The 25,584-nt window shown below is 36.7% G+C and overlaps 1 protein-coding gene across 2 annotated transcripts in view; it reads right to left on the minus strand.

Moving 5' to 3' along the window:
- Positions 1-3,789: 3,789 nt before the first annotated feature.
- Positions 3,790-25,584, minus strand: part of ADCY8 (adenylate cyclase 8) — a 122,942-nt gene continuing 101,147 nt past the window's right edge. For both annotated transcript variants that reach the window (XM_068672665.1, XM_068672663.1), the window contains 6 exons: positions 23,154-23,235; positions 17,775-17,933; positions 13,846-13,992; positions 7,681-7,773; positions 5,404-5,518; positions 3,790-4,350 (listed from right to left, as the gene is read on the minus strand). In XM_068672665.1, the coding sequence (XP_068528766.1) occupies positions 3,863-4,350; positions 5,404-5,518; positions 7,681-7,773; positions 13,846-13,992; positions 17,775-17,933; positions 23,154-23,235 (1,084 nt within the window). In that variant the 3' untranslated portion in view covers positions 3,790-3,862. The remainder of the gene's footprint in view (positions 4,351-5,403; positions 5,519-7,680; positions 7,774-13,845; positions 13,993-17,774; positions 17,934-23,153; positions 23,236-25,584) is intronic.

Genomic DNA, 25,584 nt, shown 5'->3' on the forward strand with positions numbered 1-25,584 from the left:
GGGGAGGTTAATAAGTTGACTGTGCAATTATAACGCTTGCCGTGTACCACTGACGATGGTTAATGTGGTTATTTCCTGCTCCTCTGATCACTTCTCTGTGTGTTCGCCAAGTCGGCTGTGGAGCAGGGCTCTCCGCTGCCTGTGTTGCAGCTCAGCAGCGTGCAGCGACAGGCCCTTTGGCTACGAGCCACCATCGCTGTGCTGTGTGTTTGTCTAAACTCCTTGACTCCTGTAGCACTTAGGAAAAGGCAGATGAAGTTCTGCTAATGAGAGAAGGATTCGATATTTTTTTTCTGTGCTTTTCAAAATGTGCAAAGTACTGTGAAATAATCAGGAATGAATTGAAGCTGAGGACAGTGAGAGATATTTTCCCTGTATGTGCAAAAGCTGCTCTTTGAACTGCTCTGTGTCAGCTAGCACACACCTCTAAATGATATCACACCTAAGCTTTGTTCTCTCCCGAGTCTTAATATGAGCTTATAGTAGATACCTTGATAGGTATCAGTAGTTAACTGTAACTTTCTGGATGGTTATTACTAAAATTGTTTAATGGTATAAATTAATCAACCCTAACACCTGTTCACTGTCCTGCAAACAAACACTCTTGCAACACACATGGTCTTTACTAGAGTACAGGGTTAATGGTTGCGAATATCCACATGGAGCTTTGCAGAATGATGACTTCGGTACAGAACTATTATCCAGGTTGTCGATATTCTCTTTCCTTTAATGATTAAAAATGAGTACTTCAAAGCTGGCATAAACTGCCCTTGATGCAGTTGATTGTATGTTGCTTTTTGTAAGCTATGGAGTTCAGCTTGTTTGTTTAGAAAACATTGAAGTCAGCAGAGCTTATGGCGTGGAGATTGTCAGAGGAACTGAGGTATGAATTTCTGAAGAAGCAGCTGGCTGCTGTTTTCATTTATTTATTTATTTATTTTCTCTGTAGTGCACATAGGTAGAAATTAATAAGATGACATCAAAGTAAATTGAGTTTCTGCCAAAGCTTTTTCCTCTTAATGGGAAGAATCTAGCAAAGCCCTTGACATTGGCTAACTAGCTTGGCCAAGGAGCTACAATATCAAGGCAATTCGCCTTTATTATCCAAGCATACGTGCTTCAAAGGATATTAACCAGGTGTTTTGGCTTTACAGATCTTTCTTGTATGAACAATTCTGTTCTGTATGAACAAGAATCCCTGAAGATAGTGTTGTGAGGGAAAGCTGAATGCACTCATGATACCATGAAGTCATGGAGTAAAACTAGAAGACAGTGCATAAATAGTAGCTACTGTTCCTCTGAAAACAAATGCTACAACGGGGAATAACACTGCTGAGCCTTTAAGGTCATTGCACTTGGAAAAGGAACAGGCAGTGTAATTGCTGGGGTGACAAATAGCTGCCTCATATAGACAAATAGACCAAAGCAGGGATTTACCTACAGCAGACACAGGTGAAATTCCTCACTAAAGAATTATTCATGGTAATGAGCTGATTTGCCACATTCTTTATCTGGTCAACACAGGCTCAGACTTCTTTAGCAGACAATTTTGCTTGGGAATATAGTTATGCTAATGGGGATTTTGAGAGGGATAACACAGAAAGCCATCCGTGTCTAGGATAAGAAGTAGGAGATATAGGCCTGTGCTAAGACACAGTGAAGGTGCCCTCAGTCTCCAGTCTCCCAACCTGTTTAGATAACACTTTCCACTCACTGCTAATTGTCATTACAGAGGCTGGTAGCAGTAGTGAGAATTAGAAAACTGGTTCAGCTGGGATATGTGTTTATCAAGAATTAAAGGTCTAGAAAACCAGGAGGAATGAACCCACATCCAGCAGAGAGATAAGCTGAGGAGAGGACAGCTGTTTTATGAGCTGTTTAAACCAGCCAAAACTTCCCTCTCTAGGGCTTCAAATACCACTTTAAATGTGAAATTAGTTTAGCTGCTTCAGATATAAGCCATGTCTTGTCTTCCTCCTACAGCACCAACACTGTCCTGGGTGGTTGAGGGGCTCTTCTTTACAGTGCTACTACATGGTGTAAAGAGCTGATATTTGTAGGGCTTAAAATCATTAATCAACTTGAAATGAGAGCAGCCTCACCACTTTGTATAACATTTCTGACAGCTCTCTGATATCTGTGATCATACCCATCCTTCAGTGATATGGTTTTCTCTGGAATTTATTTGGCCTTTTTTGTTATTTTTGGTTTCTGAAGGCTGCATTCAGCTGATCAAATTTTGCCCAGCATACCTATTCTTTATGTTGTTTTACAATGAAAAGCATTATTTTTGTCATACTACAATTAATCATTTTTGTGCTTTGATGCCTCTTTTGTTAGCAAACCATAATGTAGGCATCGATATTTTTTAGCCAAAATGGTCACTTTTATAAAAATGTGCCCAATCCAGTGGTGACACACCTGAGATATCCCAGTTTTCATTAAGGACTGTGTAACAGCCTGTAAAAAAGCAAAGCCTGTATTTACCAAGAATCCATATGTTGCACTGTATTGGCTGTCTGGGGTCTCGTCTGGGGATTGCTGTGTGATTGCAGGTTCTGCTGCTCCCATCTGTGATTTATTTTAAAGATAATATTTACTGAGACAAGCCCAGCTCCTTTGAGCACACAGATTTGATGAGAGGTTCATTTGTGCGCTTTACTGATCAGTATGAATCATAGCACTGATGCATATAGGTACCTGTGCTATATATTTACTTTTTTCCAGGGGAAAGCTGATAAGCTATCCTAAAACAAAGTCACCCTGTACTTGTTTTAATGCAGGGTTTGTAGCACTTAGATGTGCCATTTTGGCATCCCAGCAGGACTGTCTCTGTTCTGGCACACAAATCATTTGGGGTAACCTCATTCACAGCTTTTCTCCTCCTTCTGAGGTATCTGAGTGGACGTTCATCAGTGAGCTTTGTCTCCTGTTGTACTTCAGCACATGGTTGTTTTACGGCTTGAGAGAAACCTTCTTTTGCTAAAAATTCAGACTGGAAATGGGGTTAAGAGCTAAGCTCAGGAAAGTGAAACAGGGGAATTTGGTTAATTCTTTGACTGGACAATAGATTTAACTGTAGACTCCAGACAAGTCCATTTGTGTCTTGTGTCATTCAAGATATCTTAGTACATTTGAACCCTTCAGATGGTACTGATAGATATAGCACAATGCCCACAGGAGAGCCTTGACTTCCTGCAGTGGGTGCTAGAGCTCAGGTGGGTAACGACATGCAATACTGCCTGCAGTGCAGCCTTGTGGGCAAGACACTTCAATCTCTGTCAACAACCCACAGCCAGTCAATGGAGTCAGTGGGTCTGGGGTAAAATCTCTCTCTTCTATGTCCCACAGCCTCACATCTGGGCAGGTAGCATACATCAATCTATAGGCTGTATTGACTAGCTTTTCAGTGGTTGTTATGGAGACCAGACAACTAATTTGGATGGATATCACTCTACTTGAAGACAACTAAAAGTGAGAAGAACCTACTCAATCTCCTTTTGCCTTTGCTTCCACAAGGCAAGCATGCTATTTTCCCAAGATTCACTGCCTATATAATTTATGTTTTAAATCCCCCAAAGTCAGGCATTTATTCTTGACCTTTTTTTTGTGGGTAACCAGCACAGCTGAGCAGAGGCCTACAGCTCCTGTGGCTGGACATTCAGAGGTGAATAATAGTAAATGGAGAGAGATACTGGCAGCATTTGTAAAAATGGATGAACTGGAATCTCATAAAAATGTCACACCAGAAAATAATCACGCTTATTCTAAAAAAAATTAAACCTTTTTTATTTGTATATTTATTTTTATATATAAAAGAAATACAAAAAAAAAAAAAAAAAGAACACAAACAAAATGTTGATTATGGCAATTCAGTTTTGTCAGCCCCCTCTGCCTGGGCTGCTGCCTCAGATCCACCGGGAGTGAGCAAAGTCCTCCGGTTATAATGTCCCTTTATGATTCCAGAATTATTGTTCTCATTAAGGATTTGCTTCTGTTTTTGCCTGTTAAGAGACTGTACAAGTCCTAATACAACAGCTGCTAATGAATACTGTCCAGTCAGTTTTCTTGGTTGTAAGATTAAAGGATTTGGTTGAACTCTTCCTAGAAGAAAATATGTTTTGATTTTTCCTTCCTGTTCACTGATACCTTTGACATAAATCTCTCCTCGGTAGTCGAAGGCAAATCCTCGGTCCTTCAGGATCAGATACGTTTCTTCAGGCACTTGTATTCTGTCACTAACTCCTGTGCTGTCCATTCGACTTGCTAAATTAACCGTTTTGCCCCAGATATCATATTGCGGTTTCTTAGCACCGATAACTCCTGCTACGACAGAGCCATGGCTAATCCCTATTACAAAAAAGAGAGAGAGGGAGAAAAAGAACATCCAGTCAGATGAAAATGACCAAAAACCATATTTGCCCTTCAGTACTATATGAAAGCTGGTTCACATATGCTTATCTCTAAGTTTAAGAAAAGGTGCATATAAAAAGAAAGTAAGAAAAAAAGTTCAGGAAAAGTAGAGAACAAAAGTTATATCCTCAGAACTATTTGACAGGGCGTCCATCACAGTGGAACTACAGTACTTACATGTCATCTGTATTCCATGTACTATTGCCAAAATTCCTGCAAAATTATTCTTAAGTAGTAGAAAGATCTTTCTGGCCCTGCACTTGTTGAAGGCAACCCTGTCAGTGCTATGCAATCCAGAAATGACATCCCTTACAAGTATGCTTCATGAAGTGAAAATACTGAAGTATTCCTATGAAGTTATTGGAAGACTATATCTTATGATATTGCTGCATAAATTTTGCAAGAAATAATATAAAAGTGAGTTTTGTTTTTTTTTTCCCCCTAAAATGGAGTTTTAAGAATAAGTTTTCTGGTAATGAAAGGCAACTTTGGGAAAAAGATCTTACATTTTTAGATTTTATTAAAAGACTATATACGCAAATACATACATATGTATAAATTGTTTATAGACATGGTCTCCAAAGACTGAGTTAGCACAAACAGTGATGACGCCACCCTCCATGCTGTGATTAATGAATACACTTCAGCTTTTCTAATGTTAAGATTGTCTGTAAAGGACATGTTTCTTCTGAGTGGAGTTGGTTTTTGCCAGTGATCCAGTCAGCATAAATAGTCATCTGATTTGCTTCTGCTATGTTGCATACGTTCAGGTCATCCCACCCTATTGATTTCATCCAGCATAACAGTTTACCCCTAACAGCAGTTTAGAGATGCTGCCACGGGGACAGATCAGGTTAGAACTGAAATTAAGATTTTGTGCAAAGCCAAAAGGCTTTGTGCACAAAAACTGTGCACAGAGTTTAGGGTAAGCTACTGTTCCCCTTTTTAATTTAAACCACATTTTAATTTTCACGCTTGTACTATGCTTACCAATGCGAAGCTCAAAGTTGTTAAAAGAATGTTTGTTGATCTCCTGTATACTTTCATTCAAAGCTATGGAGAAGTCAGCCAGAGCACACAAATGCCCCCATTTGTCTTCACATTGCTGAGGAATCATTAAAAACAACATTAGAAATGTTTTGCATTTGCCTGTAGAACAGCTCCCACCCATCCCCACCAAATGCAAAATATCTTACAGATTTGGAATCTGTAAGAACAGTCTAAATGTGCTAGATCAAAGGCAGATAGGGTATTATTAAAGTTAAATTAATGCTTCCCACTTATATTACAACACTTGTGAACCTGGATACAAGAAAGCTCACTGTGAAGTACATGTTTTTTTATATGGACAGATAGTGGTAAGACAAAGAGGAATGATGTTAAACCAGAAGTGTATATTTAGATTGGACGTTAGAAAGAAATTCTTCTTTCAGAGGGTGGTGAGGCACTGGAACAGGTTGCCCAGAGAAGCTGTGGATGCCCCACCCCTGGAGGTGTTCACGACCAGGCTGGATGGGGCTTTGGGCAGCCTGGTCTGGTAGGAGATGTCCCTGCCCAGGACAGAGGGGTTGGAACTGGGTGATCTTTAAGGACCCTTCCAACCCAAACCTTCCTATGATTCTATGAAGTACCAGAGAAATCCATTTCCTACCAATAATCCAAAAAGCAAAAATGGGAATTAACAATGCATATTGAAATCTATCTAATGCTGAGAAAAGAAGTATAAAGAGGATTGAGATTGGCCTGATAATGTTATGATGTCACCTCATCTATTCTGAAGCTGAGTAATTCTTTCATTAAAAAAAATTCCATAGGAATGAAGCATTGCAAGCACCACCTTGGATCACACAGTGCAGCCCTCTGACATTTTGATCATCCTCAGTATTTAAGCCAGATCATAAGAATCTCCCAAGCTTCCGCCTCTTCTGTTTACCTTCCATGTCCTCAGCTTTATTCAGTTCAGGGCATGTCATCTTCCCTCAGTAACCCTCACCTCTTAGATATTGATGCAGTCACATACATATATGTATGTAGATAAGTATATTTAAAATATAGATACAAATTTCATTAGGTTTTTATTGTTTAAAAAAGGATGAGTTAATCATTGGAAATGCAGTGAAGATTTTCTCACTTTGAATTTTTACCCTCATCAAGCCTAAGGAATTAGGAGCTGTGTGTCTGATGTTCAGTTCTTTGCTCATCTCTGCACATAAGCAATTTAAACTGGAACAAACAAACAAAAAAAGCCTTATGCATGCCTAGTTTTGTGGATTTCTAGCTGTCAGCATCACTTGTTACTCTGTAGGTGGGAGATGCTCAGCTAGTTACACTCCACATGTTTTATAATGTATTCTAAACAAACAATGGAAATTTTCTAGTTTATAAAGCTCAGTCTAATCTGGTTGCTGTTTTCTTGGCAGTTGAAATCAATGTAGGCAGATCTGATTCCCACTCTCCTGTTGATCTGGGGCAGCACACCCCTCTTCTGTGGTGTTCTTCCTCGTGGGGAGGCACCGGTTGCCAAGCAAGACAGACTTCAACAGCAGCCAACTTCTTGCTGGATGTATTTTAGAAACTCATTTTATTCCTTTGGAGACCCAATTTTCAGGCATATTATTGCATGTAGCAATGAATGGATTTCTCTCATCTGGCTCATCTGAAGTTCATGGCTATGACAGTGTATGTGTCTTCTGTGGCTAATTTTTTTGCACAGGTTGGTTTGCACCTCTGTAGGTGAGGGCAATGTGCAGACTTCTTGTTTTATAATGCTCTGACATGTCAGCTTTATTTTGATGTATAGATTATCATTCTGTCTGAAAATATGCAGCTATGTCCTTGTAATAAATGTTTAAATGAAGCCTTGCACTTACATAAGCATGCTGCTAGTGAACAGATCCTTTCTTTTCATACATTATTTCAAACTTCCAGTCAGATTCTGCTCTGAGTTACAGTGGTAACTTTAGAATATGTCCGAAGATATAGATAGACCTGCTCTAGATTCACATCAGTGTGATTGAAAGGAGATTTTTTTTCTCTCTGATAAACTCAAATTTGAAGAAAGAATCCATATGGTTCTTGTTCAGAGCACAAGATGGCATTTCAATTCATCAAGAAGTGCAACTGTTGTCTGCCAGAAGCCCCAAATGTCTATTTTCTTTTAGCATACACAGCTCTATGAACATCAAAAAGATAACTCTAATATTTTCTAATATGCATAGTGGGATCACACCAAAAGGCTTTGCTTCTTAAAGTAAACTATTCTCTTACCTGTTTTTCAGGTGACAATCCTGACACGGCCATGTACGTGCTGCCAATTGTTTTAATTTTTTCAATATCTTGAAATCTCTCTTCACCTAGTAACTAATACACATGTAAACCAAACAAAAACAAACAAACAAACAAAAACAAACAAAGAATGTGTAATTTTTATTGCAAAATGCTTGTACAGATATGGGAATGAATCTTTGTGTTCATGCTTTCTTCCAGTCATGGCACACAGTTTGCTCCATATTCTGGGACACATTGAGCTGTGGCTCTTTGCAACATCATCTATTTACAGAGTGCATTCAAGCTAAAGCCTGCTGTGCTCTGTAAAGCTGTTTGGTACATTTTGGAATGGATAATACAAGACATGCATATTCCAGCCTAACAAAAATGCAGATGAATCCCACATTTGCTGAGTTATAATCACAGAAAAGTAATGAAGACAAACTCTCTGTGTATGTGTGCTTGTATATAAGAACACGCAATCACATTAAAGTATTCCTAAATCTCTTTGGGAAGAATTCAGTTTGCTTAAATTAAGTGCTCTTATGGCAACGTTTCAGGTGATGAGGCCAGAATTAAAGGGAATTCAACCAATTAACCATTTAACCATGTTACATAGTCAGTGGATAAAGGTAGATGCCTCCAAAGAATTTCTATGAGAGATCAAGTCCTCACGCATGGCATGTTTCCCCCTGTTTTCTACCATGCCTGATGCCGGCATGTCCATTGGTTGTTCCATCTGCACTTTTGTTATGTATTTACCTCTTCTACAAAAAAAAAAATAATAAAAAAAATAATAATCATGGAACCAGGAGGAATTAGTAAACACCTGTATTGATGCTAAGAAGGAGTAGTAACAATAAATAAATAAATAAATAGATAGATAAAAAGCAAATTAAAAACAAACAAACAAACAAAAAAAAAACTAGCCAGATTAAGAATCCAGAAGAGAAAGAATAAATATTGTCTATCAACTAAAGCACTGGGTAGAGTGGGAATGTAAATCTGGTCCCTACTTCAAGCCCATCTTCACAGTAATAAAGACTTAAATAAAGACTTCACATTAAGTTGGGATCAGAGCCTGAGAGACCTACGCAGATTTCAGGTTGTGAACTCTACCAAAGACAGCAGAGCTTTATGTGGAAAGTGGACACGTCACCTCATCACAGGCTTTAAATATGTGTATTACTGAAGGTAACACCAAAAGACCCTAGGAAACTCCAAGATATGCGATGTAGTATCTAATAAATTCAAGCATCAGTATGGTTAGGCAGTCCTGGAAAACAACATCACCACCACCAAAACAAACAAATAAACAAACAAAAGCCAACAACCAAACCACTGGTACCAGGCAATGAATTTGAAACTTTCAGTTCTAAAGTTGGGTTTTAAATTTAAATAATAATAATAATAATAAAAAAATATCTGGAGAGGCAAAAAATTAATGAAGTTTTCCCCCTTCTTTTATACAGCGTCATGCATTCTTTTTCCATCTTGTGGGTTTGTTTCCTGTCAATTAAAAACTAAAGGGATTATTTCATTCAAAGGGAAAAGCATACCAAAGGCATAACATGAAATATCCCTGGCGATTGAAGTAACCACTGCATACGTCAGCCACAGTGTTAGGGGCTTGGAAGTGCTGCCGTTCATGTACAGATACAACACCATCTGTCTCTAATGGGAGGCCGCACAGCATCGCGCAGGGGACACACAGCCATATGGTTAATGGCTCCCTTCCAAGTCAGGAAAGTCCAAAAACTTGACCCGCTTCTCATTTTCTTTAAACTGCCAGAAAAACCCATTATCTGCATTTCCCTCCTACATGGGCAGCTCTTCCAACTGCTCTCTTAAAGAAAAAGAATGTTTCTCTTTTCTATGCTTTTGTGAGCAGCCTGAGAGCACCAGGTGTGTGGGCAAGGGGAGAAAATGGTCTTGATTAAAAACAGACTATGTTTTCATTTCACATGCTCACTGGAAACAACAGCAGAGAGCACAGTAACATAAAATGCATGATGAATATCTAAAATGACTATTTTTAAGGAGGAAAAAATTATTGTCTCTCAGGAAATTTAAAATAAATAAACTTATTTTCTTTCTTCTCATTCATTATTATTTATATATCTCTATTTTTTTTTCTTGCTTTATCTTGTTTATTAAACAACATCTTTCCTTCTTCAAATAATGGTTTATTTACCCATTACTTTCTTCACAGTATGACAGGATGATGGAATTTGTTATTGGGAAAAGGTATTCCCACTCAGTCTTAAGGCAACAGCTATTTGTTACAGGACTTTAAGTAGGCTTGCTAATTTACCAAGATAGTCCAGGAAACATTTTCAATCACTGCAATGTGGTTGGTATCTGAAAAGAAACTGAAGCTTAATCATTCAGCTCATGTACAGCTAAGGTCAGACCCTGTGGTATATGATTGCAGTAGAACATGTACAAAGTAGTAGAAAAGGAATGCTTCAGGACATGCCACACAACTGTAAAGTAATCAGCAAAGTCTGAAAGCAGGATCCTGCAGGCTGCCAAAAAACATGTTTGTGACAACATAGTATATTAGAATCTGTTTTTATAAACACTGTGCAAATCACTGCAGGATAAAGGAAAAAGGAGGGAAAGAGGGAAAAAGAACCCATGAACTAGTAAGCTCTTATTAAAGAACGAGTCCCAACTGTACCATCACTAAGATACACAAATGATAGATTAAATGACTAGAAAGACTATTACTTTACAGAAAAAAAGTCTGTCAAGACTCAGAATTATCAGGAGAAATGTTCTGGTATTATTTTTTGGTAACAACATTTCTAAGAATGGGAGTTTTGCCCTGTATGTGTCTTAAGACTTCAGACACTTATGAAAAATTACAAAAAAGAGTAATTATAAAAACAGATTCGTAATGTTCCTGTTTGTTTAAGTGTGAAATATTCCTTTCAGCACCTCTGGGCCTGGGTACAAAATAGGAAATAACTGTACCATGTAATGATGCTATGTGTCAAAAAAAAAAAAAAAAAAAAAAAAAAAAAGTGTCCTTTTGTCAGTCCAGAACCCAATATCTCCTGAAACATCTCCCATTCTGCCTCAATCAACAAGTTAGATACCTGGACAAGTTAGAAATCAACAAATTTGTGGGCCTTCAGGGAAAAAAAAATCCTAAGTAATGACTGTGCTTTGAGAAGACTTAGTCACCTGTTCCCCAATACTGACTTTTGGACCATGTTTCCCAGACTCCCTAAGAAAGAGTCAGTCACATCCTGAGTTGTCTGGGGACTCCTACCCTGCGCAGCTGCTGGTGGCACACATTGTAAGGCCACTGTTCACTACTTTTTGTTTGAATGTTTTTGACTCCCTAACACAGTTCCACTAAGTGCAAAACAAAATAGATATGGACAGTAAGCTTTGTGTTTTATTGTAACAAATAAATGCCTCTAAAATGAAGTGAAAATAACCCACCCTATCACATTTTTCAGACCAGGTCAATTTGGATTTTTACCACTGCTTTCATTCAGAAATATATTCCTAGCACTATGGATACAACATCCCTATTACTGTTACCTGTAAAAGGTAAGGTGGGGATTCACAGTGTAGAATCTAATTTGAGATTAGGAACTCAATTCACTTGTCTAAACATAGACATCTAGTGATATTTAGAGCATGCTTCCTGGTAAAACATCCAACAGATTTCTCTAGGATAGTATGAGTTTTCTGATGGTGTGGTATGGGACCTGCCAGTCCCATATGTCTTCCTGTCCTAAGAATTGTACATCCAGCTGTCCCTACAGAGTTATTCACATGAAGCTGAGGAACAATATTCATCCATGAAGGACATATGTTCTTTCATATATCTGCTCTGCTTTCAAGCTGCACGTCTGCATTTTGTTTCCAGGCCTGTGTTGAGACAGACAATCTTGGCAAGAAACATCATGAAAAGAAAGGCACAATGACATCATATAATGTCAGTCTATAGTTACGTGGAAACATTACTGCCCCTGAAACACTGGACTTGAAATGACTTCTGGTTCCATTTCCATGTCTAGGATTGCTCTCTTCACAGTGGTTCTGTCACCTTCCAGACTGCTTAGACAGAGTAAACTAATGGCATGACTACACTGGAAATAGGTTAGCTGTCAGCAGGGGATCACATAATTTCATTTACTGCTCATACGAAGAACATATCTATTATTCAACTAAACGTGTCTGGGACATAATGCAGTCCCTAATTAGGTCCTTTATTAATTACAGAACAGGTGTTGGGGACCTGAATGCACTATCACATTAAGGTTTTTGATGAAAATGTTGTCTTCAGTAATCACCTCAGCAGCAATGAAATTTTGCCGTGAAGATTATATGAACATGCATGAAAAGATATCTTAAATTAATTCATAGCAATAGGCTTTGCATTAAGTTTGAGCCATAATCATTTTAATCAGATCTGGAAAGAAAAACAAAACTATTAATCATGAAGCAAGCTGACAGCTGTGCAAGATCTCAGAGATAAGAATGAGATATTTATACCTATAAGGAAAGCAGATCAGGAGTTTAACAGGTGACAGAGATCTTCTCATAGGAGAGGAGGTTAGTTTTCTACTGAAATGCACAGGGATGCATCTGTGAATTCTTCTATTTCCTGCTGGCAATTTTAGTATTTGCTCAGCTGTACAAATTAACCCTCAATTTCATTGTGTCTCACAATTTGGTACATTTGACCCTCATCCAGCTTTCATGAGCTAACACTCTATGTAGTCTCCTAGTGTTCATCTTTTTCTCCAGTAGCTTCCTCTGAAGCCCTTGGAGATGTCTGTAGTTCAAAGCAAAGCAAAACAAAACAAACAAAAAAACCCCTTAGACTAGCTCCTCAAAGGGAGATCGGTACTTAAAGTAAGACTGAGATATTAATTAAGAAAAAAAAAATAATCTGTATGCTTAATCTATAGACAGAATCCTGGTATCCCTTCTTGTCATCTCTCAAAAACTCACATTTAATAATTTGTATTCTGATAAAGCCTTTTGAGTTGAGAGTCAAAATAATAAAAAGAAACAAACAGTAGTAGAAGCTGTTCTCATTTTTGCAAGGCACTACCTAAGTAGAGCTTTTCCCTATTCTGTTTAAGAAAATTGTTCTATGGTTACATCACTCATGTGGGATGTAAAATCTAGATCCAGATCATTTTGAAGGAATTAACTCATTCCTTCTGCTTTCTTGGAATGTGTCAATATCAACCTGACAAGACACTCTTCACTTCCCCACTTGATACTCTACCACAATACAGAAAAGAATTAAAAAAATTTTTTTGGATAAACAGAGATAAACAGAACATGAGATTCTAGGCTAGAATTTTTTTACTGTTCCTCAAAGATTACTTGCTATACACATGCCCAATCTCCTGCAATCCAGGTTAGTGCCAATTTTATGTTTCTCAGAAAAATTCTAAAAAGAATGTGTTTTTCCCATTTTCTCTGTAAATCTCTTTCCCATATGGAATATTCCAGTCCAGAACATAGATCCAATCTCACTTGTTCACCTTCTTGAACAGGACAGGATACCTATATAAATACTTTCTTTTTATGTCCTTTCCACACTTCTTTTCCTCTCCACCTCTGAATTCCTTAACAAAGCAAGCAGCTTAACCAATGTATTACTTACTTGACCAGACAAGTGACATCAGTAACAATGCCACCACCTTTCATTCTTTACCCAACAATAGATTAAAAGCTGTGTGCTTCACATTTAACTTGACACTGTTTTTAAAACCTTTAATGTTTATTGAGTCCATTCACTCATTGCCTTCAAAATAATACCTTTATAAATACCATTATTTAGATCATTATTTCCCAGAACTGCTGTAAATTTTCTCACCCTTTCTTCTGCAGAATAAAGGCATGTTCTACTTCTAGGTATGCTGGAGCAGACTAGTTTTAACAGCATACCTTTATATTCAAGTAACTATTGATTTCAGTTTTACTAGTCATTCAGACCAAAGTTTGGCAAGTTGAAATTAAAAAGCAAAATAGACAATTGTAATAGCAATTGGAGTTAAAATAAGAACAAAGAGAAAATTACTGGAAGAAAAATAGTAAATTTGATAACTTAGGATGAAGTATTTGGTGTTAGGGAACTCATCACCTAAGCACTACCAGATTTTCTCTAATCGCCAGTATTACCTCATCAAAGTCTGCAATGATCTCATTCAGCAAGCGCAGACATTCTACTCCTTGGTTATTCATCTCAGTCTGGGAATAGAAGTCAGCAAATCCAGGAATAGAAGCAAACATCACACCAACAGCATCATAAGACTGAGAGTACAATTCCTAAAAGAACATTGAAAAAAACAAGTTGGAATGGGAATATAGAGAAGAGAAAGTAATTGTCAGCAATTAAAATATGTTTCTTATTTTTTCCATGAATAGTACCTTAATAACTGAGGTTACCATTAAGTATATTGTGTAATTGACTAGTCAGGTTCAACAGGAGCAGGCTGACAGCTTTCATATTTTTATTATGGATTTTACGCAAGGTTTGACCTTTATTAGAAAACCTCTCTTTCTGCTTCTGAGGTCAGGAGACTACACCAGAAAAACTAAAAAAATAAAAAAGTAGAATTTCTGAATTGATATGAATTTATATGAGGAATCACTTGAAAGAATGAGGAATTAATTTGCAGGTATAGGTACCAGAGAATCAAATACTGTTAGGGAAGTAAAAGAAACCTAATGTTTATTATTTTTAAGATGTTTAAGTCTGTTTTACATGTTTGGAGCTACCAATATATTTCTAGATTAGTAGATTAACAAGGATAACAGGGATCAGGTGGGGTTGTTTTAAATGTTTAATATGAATTCTTTGAAAAGATTCTATTAATTACCTCATTTTCAAGTGGATAATTTATACTTTAGAAGGCTTTATAAGTTTGTCTACTCTTTGGTTCTCCTGTGGTTCTACCTGTGGTTCTCTTAAGGTGACTATGGAGCCATCTGGTTGCCTGGCTCTTGGAGAGGTTCCTGTTATTAAGGTTTGGAAGAAGGGAGAAACAGAAGCGAGGGTTATAATGGAGTTACTGGGGATAGAAAGTAGTTTATAAGGGACCAGACCTAAGAGGCTATAATGATAAAGTGTTCCCTGGCATAAACTTTCACTTATGGTACATATATATTTCACCCTGGTATTGAATGAACAATTTATATATGTATTTGTTCTTGTGAAAATACATGTGAAATACAGTCAGTTCTTTGAGACCAAACAATTTATTTTTATTTTTAGGAAACAAAAATGCCAAGGAATCTCCACAGTTCCTGGTATGCTTTCCTAGTGGATAACATACCACAGCCACACACATTCTCTCTCTCTCTCTTTTTTTTTTTTTTTTTTTTTTAATTTCAACTTCCAACCATTGGCTCTTCCTGTGTACTGGCAGCGCAAGGTCAAAAACTGGCATAGTGTAGCCCAGTGTCTGGGTACTTTTGTTTCTGTCCTGGGACTTCCCTTGATATTCTGGCATTGAGCAGTAGCTTCTCAATGCTCTTGCTAGTGTGCTTTAGGAAACGTTACCACTTTACTCTCATTATAAAAGGACTGGTCCCCATACACTTAATGTGAACACCTCAGGCTCCTATGCTCCATCATTCTGCTTCTCCCTATAAAAGCATCTTGAACCCTTGCCCTGCACTTTGGTATGCTTTTAATGCTATTGCTTATCTAGATTTTTTAGTAGTGTGTCCTCCAGAGAAAATAGAAAAATTCTACTAGTTTCCAAGTGCACTGCCAACCTCTTATTCAGGAAAAAAAAATAATAAAAGAGAGAGAGATTGATTACCATTTTACCCTTACACTTTCCTCCACTGAAGAACATCTACAGGGTCATGGAAGTCATATTCTAAGGATATTTCTGTTCTCTTTCACAGATATAGAAAAAAAGTAATACACGCTAGTTCATTGAGCCTTATGGAAAAAGAGACAATATGCACTTTAAGCACGTATGCAATCAGACATATACTTTCCTCAGATTTTGAAGATAGAAAACAATTGGCTCAGCCTTCAGCTGTTAGTTTTTTCTATTTTTGGTAAGAAGCATCAAGACAAAAATAATATATCCATGAGAAAATGCTTACAGTATACATTACAGGGAATAAATGTTTTGAGAGCAGAGAAATTAATTTAATGGCCAGACTTGAACAGCAGAATTGATTGTACTAAAATGTAGTAGATGTCACAGCCAGCCAACTCACACATAAATTATCCACGAGTATAGTCAATCTGGGAAACTGTCTTACAAAATGCAAAAGTGGTGGCACCGAATTCAATGGCAAATTATTGAAGCATCAGCAATGATCTGTGGGGCATCTGTTTGCTTCTGAAGATTATTATACATGTGAGTGTATGTGAATTGATGTGTAAGAGAGGACACATATTCCCTGAGAATCCATGATGGAGACATGACAAAACACTCTCATGGTTGGTATCAGGTCCGTTCTATTTGCAATGAAGTATTTTAGCCAGGTTTCGCACATATATTTTCTCATGTGCAATGTGGTGTTTTTATGACCACTTAATACCCACAGAGTGGGTATTCCTCAATAAGATGATTCCTATAGTTCCTTTCCTTGCAGGTTCTCACTATGTCACCTTTCCCTTGGTGTTATTTGAAATCACATATTCAGAACACAATGATTCCTCATTGTGTAGTGTAATTTGGCTGCCTACAACTATTTTCAAAATGTAGAATCAGAAAGAGGGAGACCTGAATGCATTTTACTACACAATGAATCTTGGTATGTCAGAGTTGGTAACTTTAATCTTGAAGCATTTGTTATGTCTTCATTGTTAAATATAATTCCAACATTAAATGAGAAAATCCCAATTTTATAATGCAATTGTCTTTATTCACAGATAATATTAAAATATGCATTTGCCTTATTTCAGATAAGGATTAAGTGATTTCCTGCTGTTTTCAGAATCAGATGCTGATCTTTCTTCTATCTCTTCAGCAATCCCTCTCCAAATTCTGGTTTAGGAATACACAGAAACTCCATCACCAGCAGACTTTTTACCACTTTTCCCTCAATCTGACAGACCTTCAGCACAATTAGCTTACACTTACAAAGCTTTTCTATGTGTATTGCAAGCATGCTATAGAAACAAAACTACAAGCTGTGTTTCTGAAATGGGTGCTTTGTTAATTGCACAGAGAAGGCAATTCAAAGCAAAGCAATATGAAATGGCAAATATGTTCTCTTGGGTCTGGAGATGCAGGAGGCTTGGGTCTACTGCTGCCTGTTGCACAGATTTCTTGCATAATAATTGGCAAGGCTGTAATAATACTTCTGCAATACTGGGCTATCTTAAATTTTCACATGTATTTTGTTAAATATCTGTAACTTTTTTAGGAATATTTGATTTTCATATACTCAAAAGTTGGGAGGGACCTTTGGAGGGTTCCATTAGAAGCAGGAACAATTTGGTCAAGTTTGTCATGGCCTTTGCCAAACTGAAAAGCTGAAGATTTTACAGTGAGGCTTTGATGAAATATCTGACCAGATCCCTGGACAAAATTTTTCTTTCATCTAAATGGGACTTTTTGTCCTGCAATTTGTGTCCATTGGATCTTGTCCTTCATATGAGAAGGGTTTGTGTTTGTCTTTTCTATAACCAACCAGTAAGTAGTTGAAGACAACAATAGGATTATCCTTCATCCTTTTCCTCTTAAGGCTGAACAAACCCAGTTCTCTTAGCCTCTTGTCATATGTCGTGGTGTCTGAAAATACTAATAATATTAGTGGCACTAAACTGAAATTGTTCTGCTAGGTCTATATGTCTTATACAGGGGATCCTAAAGCTGGAAACAGCACTCCATATGCAGACCTAGACATGTAGAACACAGAGAATACTAATTTCCCAATTTCCCTAACATTAAAACATGATTTTTTTTTTTAATTCACTGTTTATTTATTTATTTTTAAAATATGGACCAGATGCCAAATACAGGCAGTATTTTTGTACTGAGTACTATTGAGAATAGTGTAAAAACAATTCCCGAACAGGTCTGTTTTTCTTTTGCTAATTAAATGAAATTTTCAGAGGTAAAATTGATACCTACTTCATTATCCCGATCCTTCTCCAGAAAGTGACGGGCAACATGACTGGGTAAAATATTCCGTAGCATATTTTCATTGTGCTCCCTTAACTCCTTCATTTCATTGATTTCTTCTTTTGCTTGAACACGCCAGAGAAAATCCAGCCTTGCTGTATATTCAAGCTGTAATATCAGAAAGAAAAGAAGTGCAAAAATAAAACCCAACAAGATAAGAGTAGCTGTTGTATTGTCATCCTGGAAGGCTGCTCCTGCCATGTAATTTCTTCAACATTGCTGAAGATCTTTGACTCAGAAAGAATTTGATTTCATTGCCAGAAAAAATATCTTTTATTTGCCTTGTGTATTGTGAGTTCCTCAGAGAAATATTGGGACTAACAACATTTGTCATTACTGTTACGATTAGTGACTAGAAATTTTCAGAAAGTTATTTTCCTTTTAAACACCTTTCTATTATTTAAATAAAAACATAATGGGATCAGCCGGGAGATTAGTAATTAGAAGATATTGGTATGAAATAAATATGTTCTCCTTTTCATATATATATGAAAAGGGTTTCTTGAGGAAATAACAAATATGATTCCAAATACTTTTCAAAGCAACGTGTTTTACTTCTTACAGATGAGCATCTTTCAGCAAAACTAAATCCAAAAGTCCAAAACAGTGTCAAGGAGGACTTTCAAGTCTTTGGCACCAACATGAGATATTTCTGTTGTGGGGACATCCACTTGTATGTCTTTTAATTTTTTAAAAAGATAGTGAAAGATAAGCTATTGGCATTCCCTTGAATACTTATTCCTTGTTGTATTGGGGATACAGGGTCTGCACAGTAAGAATTTCAAACACAAACAGTGGCAGCGCCTGATACTGTCTAACCAAATTAGATGACTTTCAGTGTTGCATGTATATAGAACAAAACTAATATTCCTGCACAGCACAGTTTATATGTGAATACAAATATATATATATTTGTTGCATATTTATACATGTATATTTATATATATAAAAATGGCAGCTGTCTGATAGCTGGAGAACATGCAGAAACATCACATTTTTTGCCTGAGAGGCACGTCTCAATACATGGACAAGACCACAACTGCCAGAACTTTTGAGTTCATGGCACTGAAGGAGAGCTTTCAGAATTGAAGGCAGGTGATACTTTAGCTTGCACAAAGCCTGTACAAAAGCTGATTTATTAAGCTTCAACCTGATGGAAATATATCTCTCTCTGATGCAAAAGAATTATTTTTGAGACTTGAGATGTTTTAAACAGAGATAATAATCAAATACTCAGAAGAGGGTTGCATAACATCAGGAAATAAATGCATTTTCTAATTGGGAGAGACATCAAATGGATTGCCAACAGGTGCTGGGATAAGGACATAGCTGTGATATAATTCACATACCAAGGGGATGACTGCAGTGGGTGGGAATAACTAAGACAGGGTTCAGGCATTGGCTAGTGACTCACCTGCTCCATGTTTTTCACTGTTAGCAGTGACCAATGGTAGTTTTGAAGAATATACAAAAACATCTTGCAAGGGGGCTTACAGTTTGACTGTACTAGAGGAAGCTTTTCTTTGTAAAAACTAAAGATGAGTCTGACTTGATATAATCTCTCAAAGCTTGTATGCATTTTAGTAGTGATTTACATTCTCTCTAAATGCTATTGCCACCTTTAAAAACAGTCTCCTCTAATTTTCATATTTTGATCTTCCATCTTGTGATTGTTAATCTGACTCCTCTCCCCCCCTCCCCACAATAAATAAATAAATAATGTGTCAGAAAAATAAATATATGTTTAAGGCATTTTTTTCTGACATTTGGAGTTTCCTTTTCTTTTGCCTTGCTTTTGTGCTAAAAGAGAGAGCCCATACAAGATCATATCTGACTTTTATCTCTACTAGCTGACTGTGAAGGTAACATTGACTATAATTTTGCAAGAAGACCTTAAAGTATTTTACAGATTGGCTTGGAGCAGGAGCTGCTGGTGGATTCTAAGTTCTTTGATGCTTCAGACATCTAAAACCACTACAATGAGAGGTTTTCAAAAAGCTGCAATGCATTTTTTTGGGGGTATTTTTTTTTTTTCACATCTTTAAACCTAACTCAGAATAGCAACAGTTTATATTTATATTTTAAATAATTTCATTCTGGTTATTTATAATCTTATTATAGCAGAAAGTATTTTTCTTGTATCTTCACTGGTTGAGATGACACTGATAGTTCAGAGGTAAAAGGATGTCATACATCTGAGGTCTGAAAATAGTTTTAGGAAGATGTTCTGTTAAGTTCTGATAGTTGCTAAAACTAACAAAATTATAGGGTAGAATTTTGGGTTTAGAAATATGAGAACAGAACAGAAATAAAAATATATGACTGCAACTGTCTGATCTTGAAATGTTCAAGTTTTCTTGTCCTGCCATATATCCCCCATATGCACTCTTAATTTCAATACTGTGTGAAGAGAATAGAACAGATGTATTACACAGCAAGCCTAGCATTTCCTACGTCCTCTATTTCTAAACAACCCAATCTTTCTCCAGACAATTGCCATATGCAAGGAAAGGACAAGGTATGGATCAGTGTTTGAGAGACAGAATATTTTTTCATTTGAGAATGAGAAAGGAAAGAGTTTACATAACAAAAGGGCACATTCAACCACTGAAAATTGCCTAACTTCAAATAAAAAAAGCAAATAGCCTTTACTCACTAATTTAAAACCTGTGCATAGAAAGATTAATGAAGAGACCTGTAGCATAATATCAGAAGTAGATATGTATCTTCCTCTCTTTTTCTCTTTCAACTGTAAAAAACTCCTCTTCCTATTTCCTCATTCTTCCTTGTTTTCCCAAGCATGAAGAAGGTTAAGGGGGTCATGGTTTTTGCAGATAGATTGCTTTGTAGGAATGTCAGTTCTTCCTCCCTTCCCACAAGGCTTTGGAGAGCAAAGCTATATCTCTTACATTTAGAGGTTATTGTGTACAAAGCTGTCTCTGCCTGCCCTGTCAAAGTTCAAGTTGTCATTTGCACCAAAGATCTCCAGAAGCGGAAGAGCAACTGGTCAACATTTGCCTGCATGAGAACACATCTGCAATCTAAAAGAAACCAGAGATGGTCTTTGTCCTTTGCTTTATAAGGTCTAATTGGAGTGGAGGGAGGAGAAGGACTGAGCCATCTGTGGGCAGTTTTATTCCTTCTGCTTTTGTTAATTTTTTATTTTTATTTTTTATTTTTTTCAAAACCATGGTGGTAGGTTGCACTCTGGTTTAATAGGTTACTTATTTTTGTGTCTTTTCACAAGAGATGCATTTCCAAGAGAGAAGACTGTATGTGATATTGTATTTTGATAAGATTTTGAAAGATTTTATATATTATATTTAACTCATTAAAATGTTAAAGTGGTATATAAACACATTGTAAGTACAGAATGTGCAACCTCAAAATTGTCCACAATACTTCTTTAATGAACATTTTTTCAACTTTGGCTTGCAGAAATACTGTTGTAAAATGTGTACTACTCATCTTAAGAATATGTTTCTAGATGAAATTTGCTTTCTAATGAGGAATTATTCTATTTGGCTTGATGTCATAAATCGGTGATAGAACTATATATAATTACGGGTTTAGCACAAGAGAATGTCTCTATTTCTTGGTTGAAATACACGTAAGATTTTAAGACACTGACTTTGATTAGACATACTCACAGAACCTTTTCTTGATAAGAATCTAATTTAAAAGTCTATCTGCAAATGTAGGGATTAACTTTAAATCACACTGGATAAAGAATAGCAGAGAATTAGCTGTTCAGAAATTAAATACCCATAAGCTTGATTTTACAAAAGTAATCTCTTTTGCAAAAACACCTAGAATGAGGCATATCTTGAGCTATTCTAATTCTGCAGTTTTTAAGAAGTAAAGCTGTGCTGGAGGACAGCTTTATCAGATTTAATGAATTCTCCATCAGTTCAAACAATTGAAGAGGCTTTTTTAATGTGCTCTGGATCATTATAATTCTTTTTATAATTTATAATTCTTTTAATATATATATCATAGTTTGTATTTTTACAGATACTTTTATGTTATCTTTATAAAAGTAAATAAAACAGTGCAAGAAAATGTTCTCAGGCACTGTTTTTGGATTTTGTTAAACTGATAGATTAGCCCTATGAATCATTCGGGAGAACGTACAGAGGTAAGTACACATCAGGGACCATTTCCAAGGGCAGTTTGGGTATATCCACTCTGTTTTATGGGACAAGGAAGATTAACAGACTGGAAAAAGGCTGTGTTGTGCCAACAGGCCTCCAGGCTGGAGAACAGTTTCAAATACCCTCAATCAGTTTTTCATAAAATACAAATGTGTACACTCAGATTTTGATCCTGAAGAGCATTACTTGGGATTCTGTCTTAATTCTTACTCTGCCTTAATCAGTGTTTCTTCTAAATGCTTACTCTCGCTTTAGGAGATTGCCAACCCTTAGATTTGTATCTTTGCATATGCTAAGAATTTCCTAGCCTTCTCTTATTGCCTCACTCCAGTTAGGATCTACAAATGCTGGTATTAATCAGCCTAATCCTCTTCAGGGGAAAAACTTTAAGCAAGTTGAACATGCAGGACCATGTCTAAGGGCAATTGTCATTGATGCTTCCTTTAAAGTAGTAGTTCTGTTCATCTTTATGTGAACAGAAACTGCCTGAAGTCAGCATGCTTGATATGTAGTGCCATAGAGATTGTCAATCAGAAGCACTGCAAAGAAAACACCCTGCTTTAGATGTATTTTAGTGAATGTATTGGTTGATTATTATTTTGATACAGTAGTTTCTTGATTCCTCAAGTATCACCCTCATCTAAGTCCTTGTTATGATCTAGGTGAAAGCATTCCTGGAAGTGGTCCATGACCCAAAGTCGGTGTTGGTGCTTAGACTTCTATAACCTAAAATTTTCCTCAGTTCCTCAAGTGCAGTGTTTTTCTTCTATCAACATACTAAGTCATTTCAAGGGATTTTTATTATTTACTGATTTGTTATTCCCTTTCTTCATTTTGGTTTTATGCCTGCTCAAGTACACTGAAGTAGTCAGATAACACTAGAATTGAAAAAATACCTAAGATAAACAAAGTCCTATTTGTTCCTTCAACCTCTATCAACAACTACAATATAACTTGTCTATTGCTGAATATAATATTGCACATGTTCTTTAAGAATGCTAGGCAGTGTCAGATGTAGGCTTTCTTTAATCAGATTCTGCATATGGCTTATTAAATTGTTAAAGGTCATATGCTCAAGTGGATAAAAAGGCAGTTGGTATTTTGAAAGTAATTATTGTCACATCCTGCAATTGTAAGTGATATAGGGAATGGTTGAGGCAAATGTTTGCATTACCTGTTGACCATGATAAAATACAGCTAAAAGGAACATTGCCATCAGTAGTAAAGATGCCTCCTTTGTACCCAGGAAGTCTGTTCTGGAAAAATAAAATAAAATACAGTTATTGATTTGTCAGTGCTTGTTGTAATCATGCAGAAATTTCATTCTGTAATTCCCTTGTACTTTTTCTTGTTCATTAAAAAGTCTTCTACATTTGAACATTTAACTTAGAAATAATTAGTTCAGGAGGACAGGAGTGTAATTAGAGTGCTTGCTGTTTGGAAACAAATGTATTAAATAAATAAATTGTAGCCTACAGTAAGTACACAGAAGGTGATGATCTTTCTTTTTCAAATGTGATATGTAAGCTGTGTGCCAGTCATTCAACTTTCCTGGGAGCTTTATAAACAACAATGAACACAACAGCCCTTGCCATGTATAGGAGGTGGTATCTGCATAGGGAAAGATTTAGGCTGGATCTAGTAAAGGGAAGCTTCCAGAGTGTGACAGTAAAAGTCCAACAAAAGGGACTTGAGATAAAAAATGGACCCCAAGGCAGTTGCTGAAATTTAAATATACTTATACTGATTTTAATGAGACACAAAGAGGAGAGCATAGAGCATTTCCTGTCTTTGCCTATGACAGGAAATAAAGGAAATGTTTGTAGATAGTAGGGAAACAACGAAGATGAGTTAGGAAAGTGTTTTCTCCTGAATGGAATCAGAGATGCTGTGTGTGGAGCAATGGAGAAAGTGTGATGAAATATGGTGAAAAGAGCCCAGAACAGTTTAAGTAGATTTCAGATACAAAGAGGAATTACAATTATGTGAAAAGATGACGAACTGAAAAAGCAATTATCTCTACAGTGTCAGGGAGTTGTAGAGAGGCATGTTTCTCAGGGGGGAAAGACATGAATGGAGAGGTTGGGGAATTGGTAGGGCCAAGTTTATAATGAAACAAAAAGGAGAGGGAACAAAATTTGGAGCTGAATGGAAACAGTCCAACCTTAAATAATGCACAGCCCAAACCCTGAATCCATTTATGTAATTTTGAAAGAAAGATATATGATTCTTGCCAGAGGACTCCCATGACAACTAGAGCACACAGAAAGGTGGACCTTGGCAAGACTAAACCAAATAGAAACTTTCTTGGGAGTGAGGTAACTGAACTGACCTTGTCTGTCTGATGAAGAATTTAAATACTTTGAATTCAAGTGTTTTCCCATTTTGCAGTTGTATGAAATATGGCCTCCCTAGGATTCTGGAAGGACTCTGATACACTGGCTGAGGGCAGAAACCTCAAAGGTAATAATTCCAAATGCCTCTATTACTAGATATTGTAGTAATGTAGTTATAGCCCCAAATATATAAGACAGATGAGTTTTGTATTAAGTTGTAATACCTTTTATTCAACTATTTAGTATAGCTAAGAAAACAGTGAAGCTTCTGAAAACAGGGCCTTGAACCTTGTGCTCTCTAATGTCAGAGGTGAAACTCAAGTCCTTTTCCTGAGTGTGGAACATCTGAGCTGAGATGAGTCCAGTTCTCCTGGACTGTTGGTTGCTTTGAAGTATATTCCTGGCTGTTTCTTTCTCTGTGGAAAAGTCCCTGTAGAGTTTTATTTCCATGTGCAATAGAAACTGTTCTGAATCTGAAGATTTTCACACAAGCATACATTTTCTTTGCTGTGCTTAATTAGTGGAAAAAAAAATATGATCATGACATCATCAGACAATGACCATGATATCTACTTCTAGTTAATGCTCTTGGTCAGAGTATTATTTCCTTCCTGCCATTTGTTTTATTTGCTGGGCTCTGTCATGAATATACTATGTGTTATATGATTAGATAATAAGAGCATAACTAGGATTAGAAAAAGGAATTGCATCTCAAGCCATTAGTATTTTGGTACTGTAGGAAGCTAGTAAGGAAAGATATTTCTGCAAAGCCTTATTGTGTGTAAAGACATGGCTGTTGTGAGAACTACTTGCAGTGCAAATGGATGCTTTTCTATGCTTTTGCAGCTCTTCAGTTACAGGTTTTGCTGGCATGCACTTAAAAGCACAAGCAGCAGTACAAGCTGGTCGAGTACTACAGATTAAAGATGTATTTTTCTGAATGAGCTAAATCGCTGCTACTCTAGGTTCAGAGTTATTTAACACTTGGAGAAGTTCTAGCTGCAAATCGTGATGGATCTTCTGTCCTCCCACTGGCTCTTCAGCTCCTCTTTCTGACAAGAGAGTCTACAAAATGAGATCATCCCTGTATTCCTTATATCTTTAGCAACTGTATGCTATATTTTGAGATTTATATGGGTAAAACCCTGCCCCTAAAACACCAACTGTTTACTCTTGTTTTCTTAATTGGAGGCAAAAGTTTAAATCACTACTTCTGGAGTATTTAGGACTAGAAACAAGTGGTGTATATGCACTATAACATATTTTTGG

The sequence above is a fragment of the Anas acuta genome, chromosome 2 (assembly GCF_963932015.1).
Source record: "Anas acuta chromosome 2, bAnaAcu1.1, whole genome shotgun sequence".
NCBI classification, from domain to species: domain Eukaryota; kingdom Metazoa; phylum Chordata; class Aves; order Anseriformes; family Anatidae; genus Anas; species Anas acuta.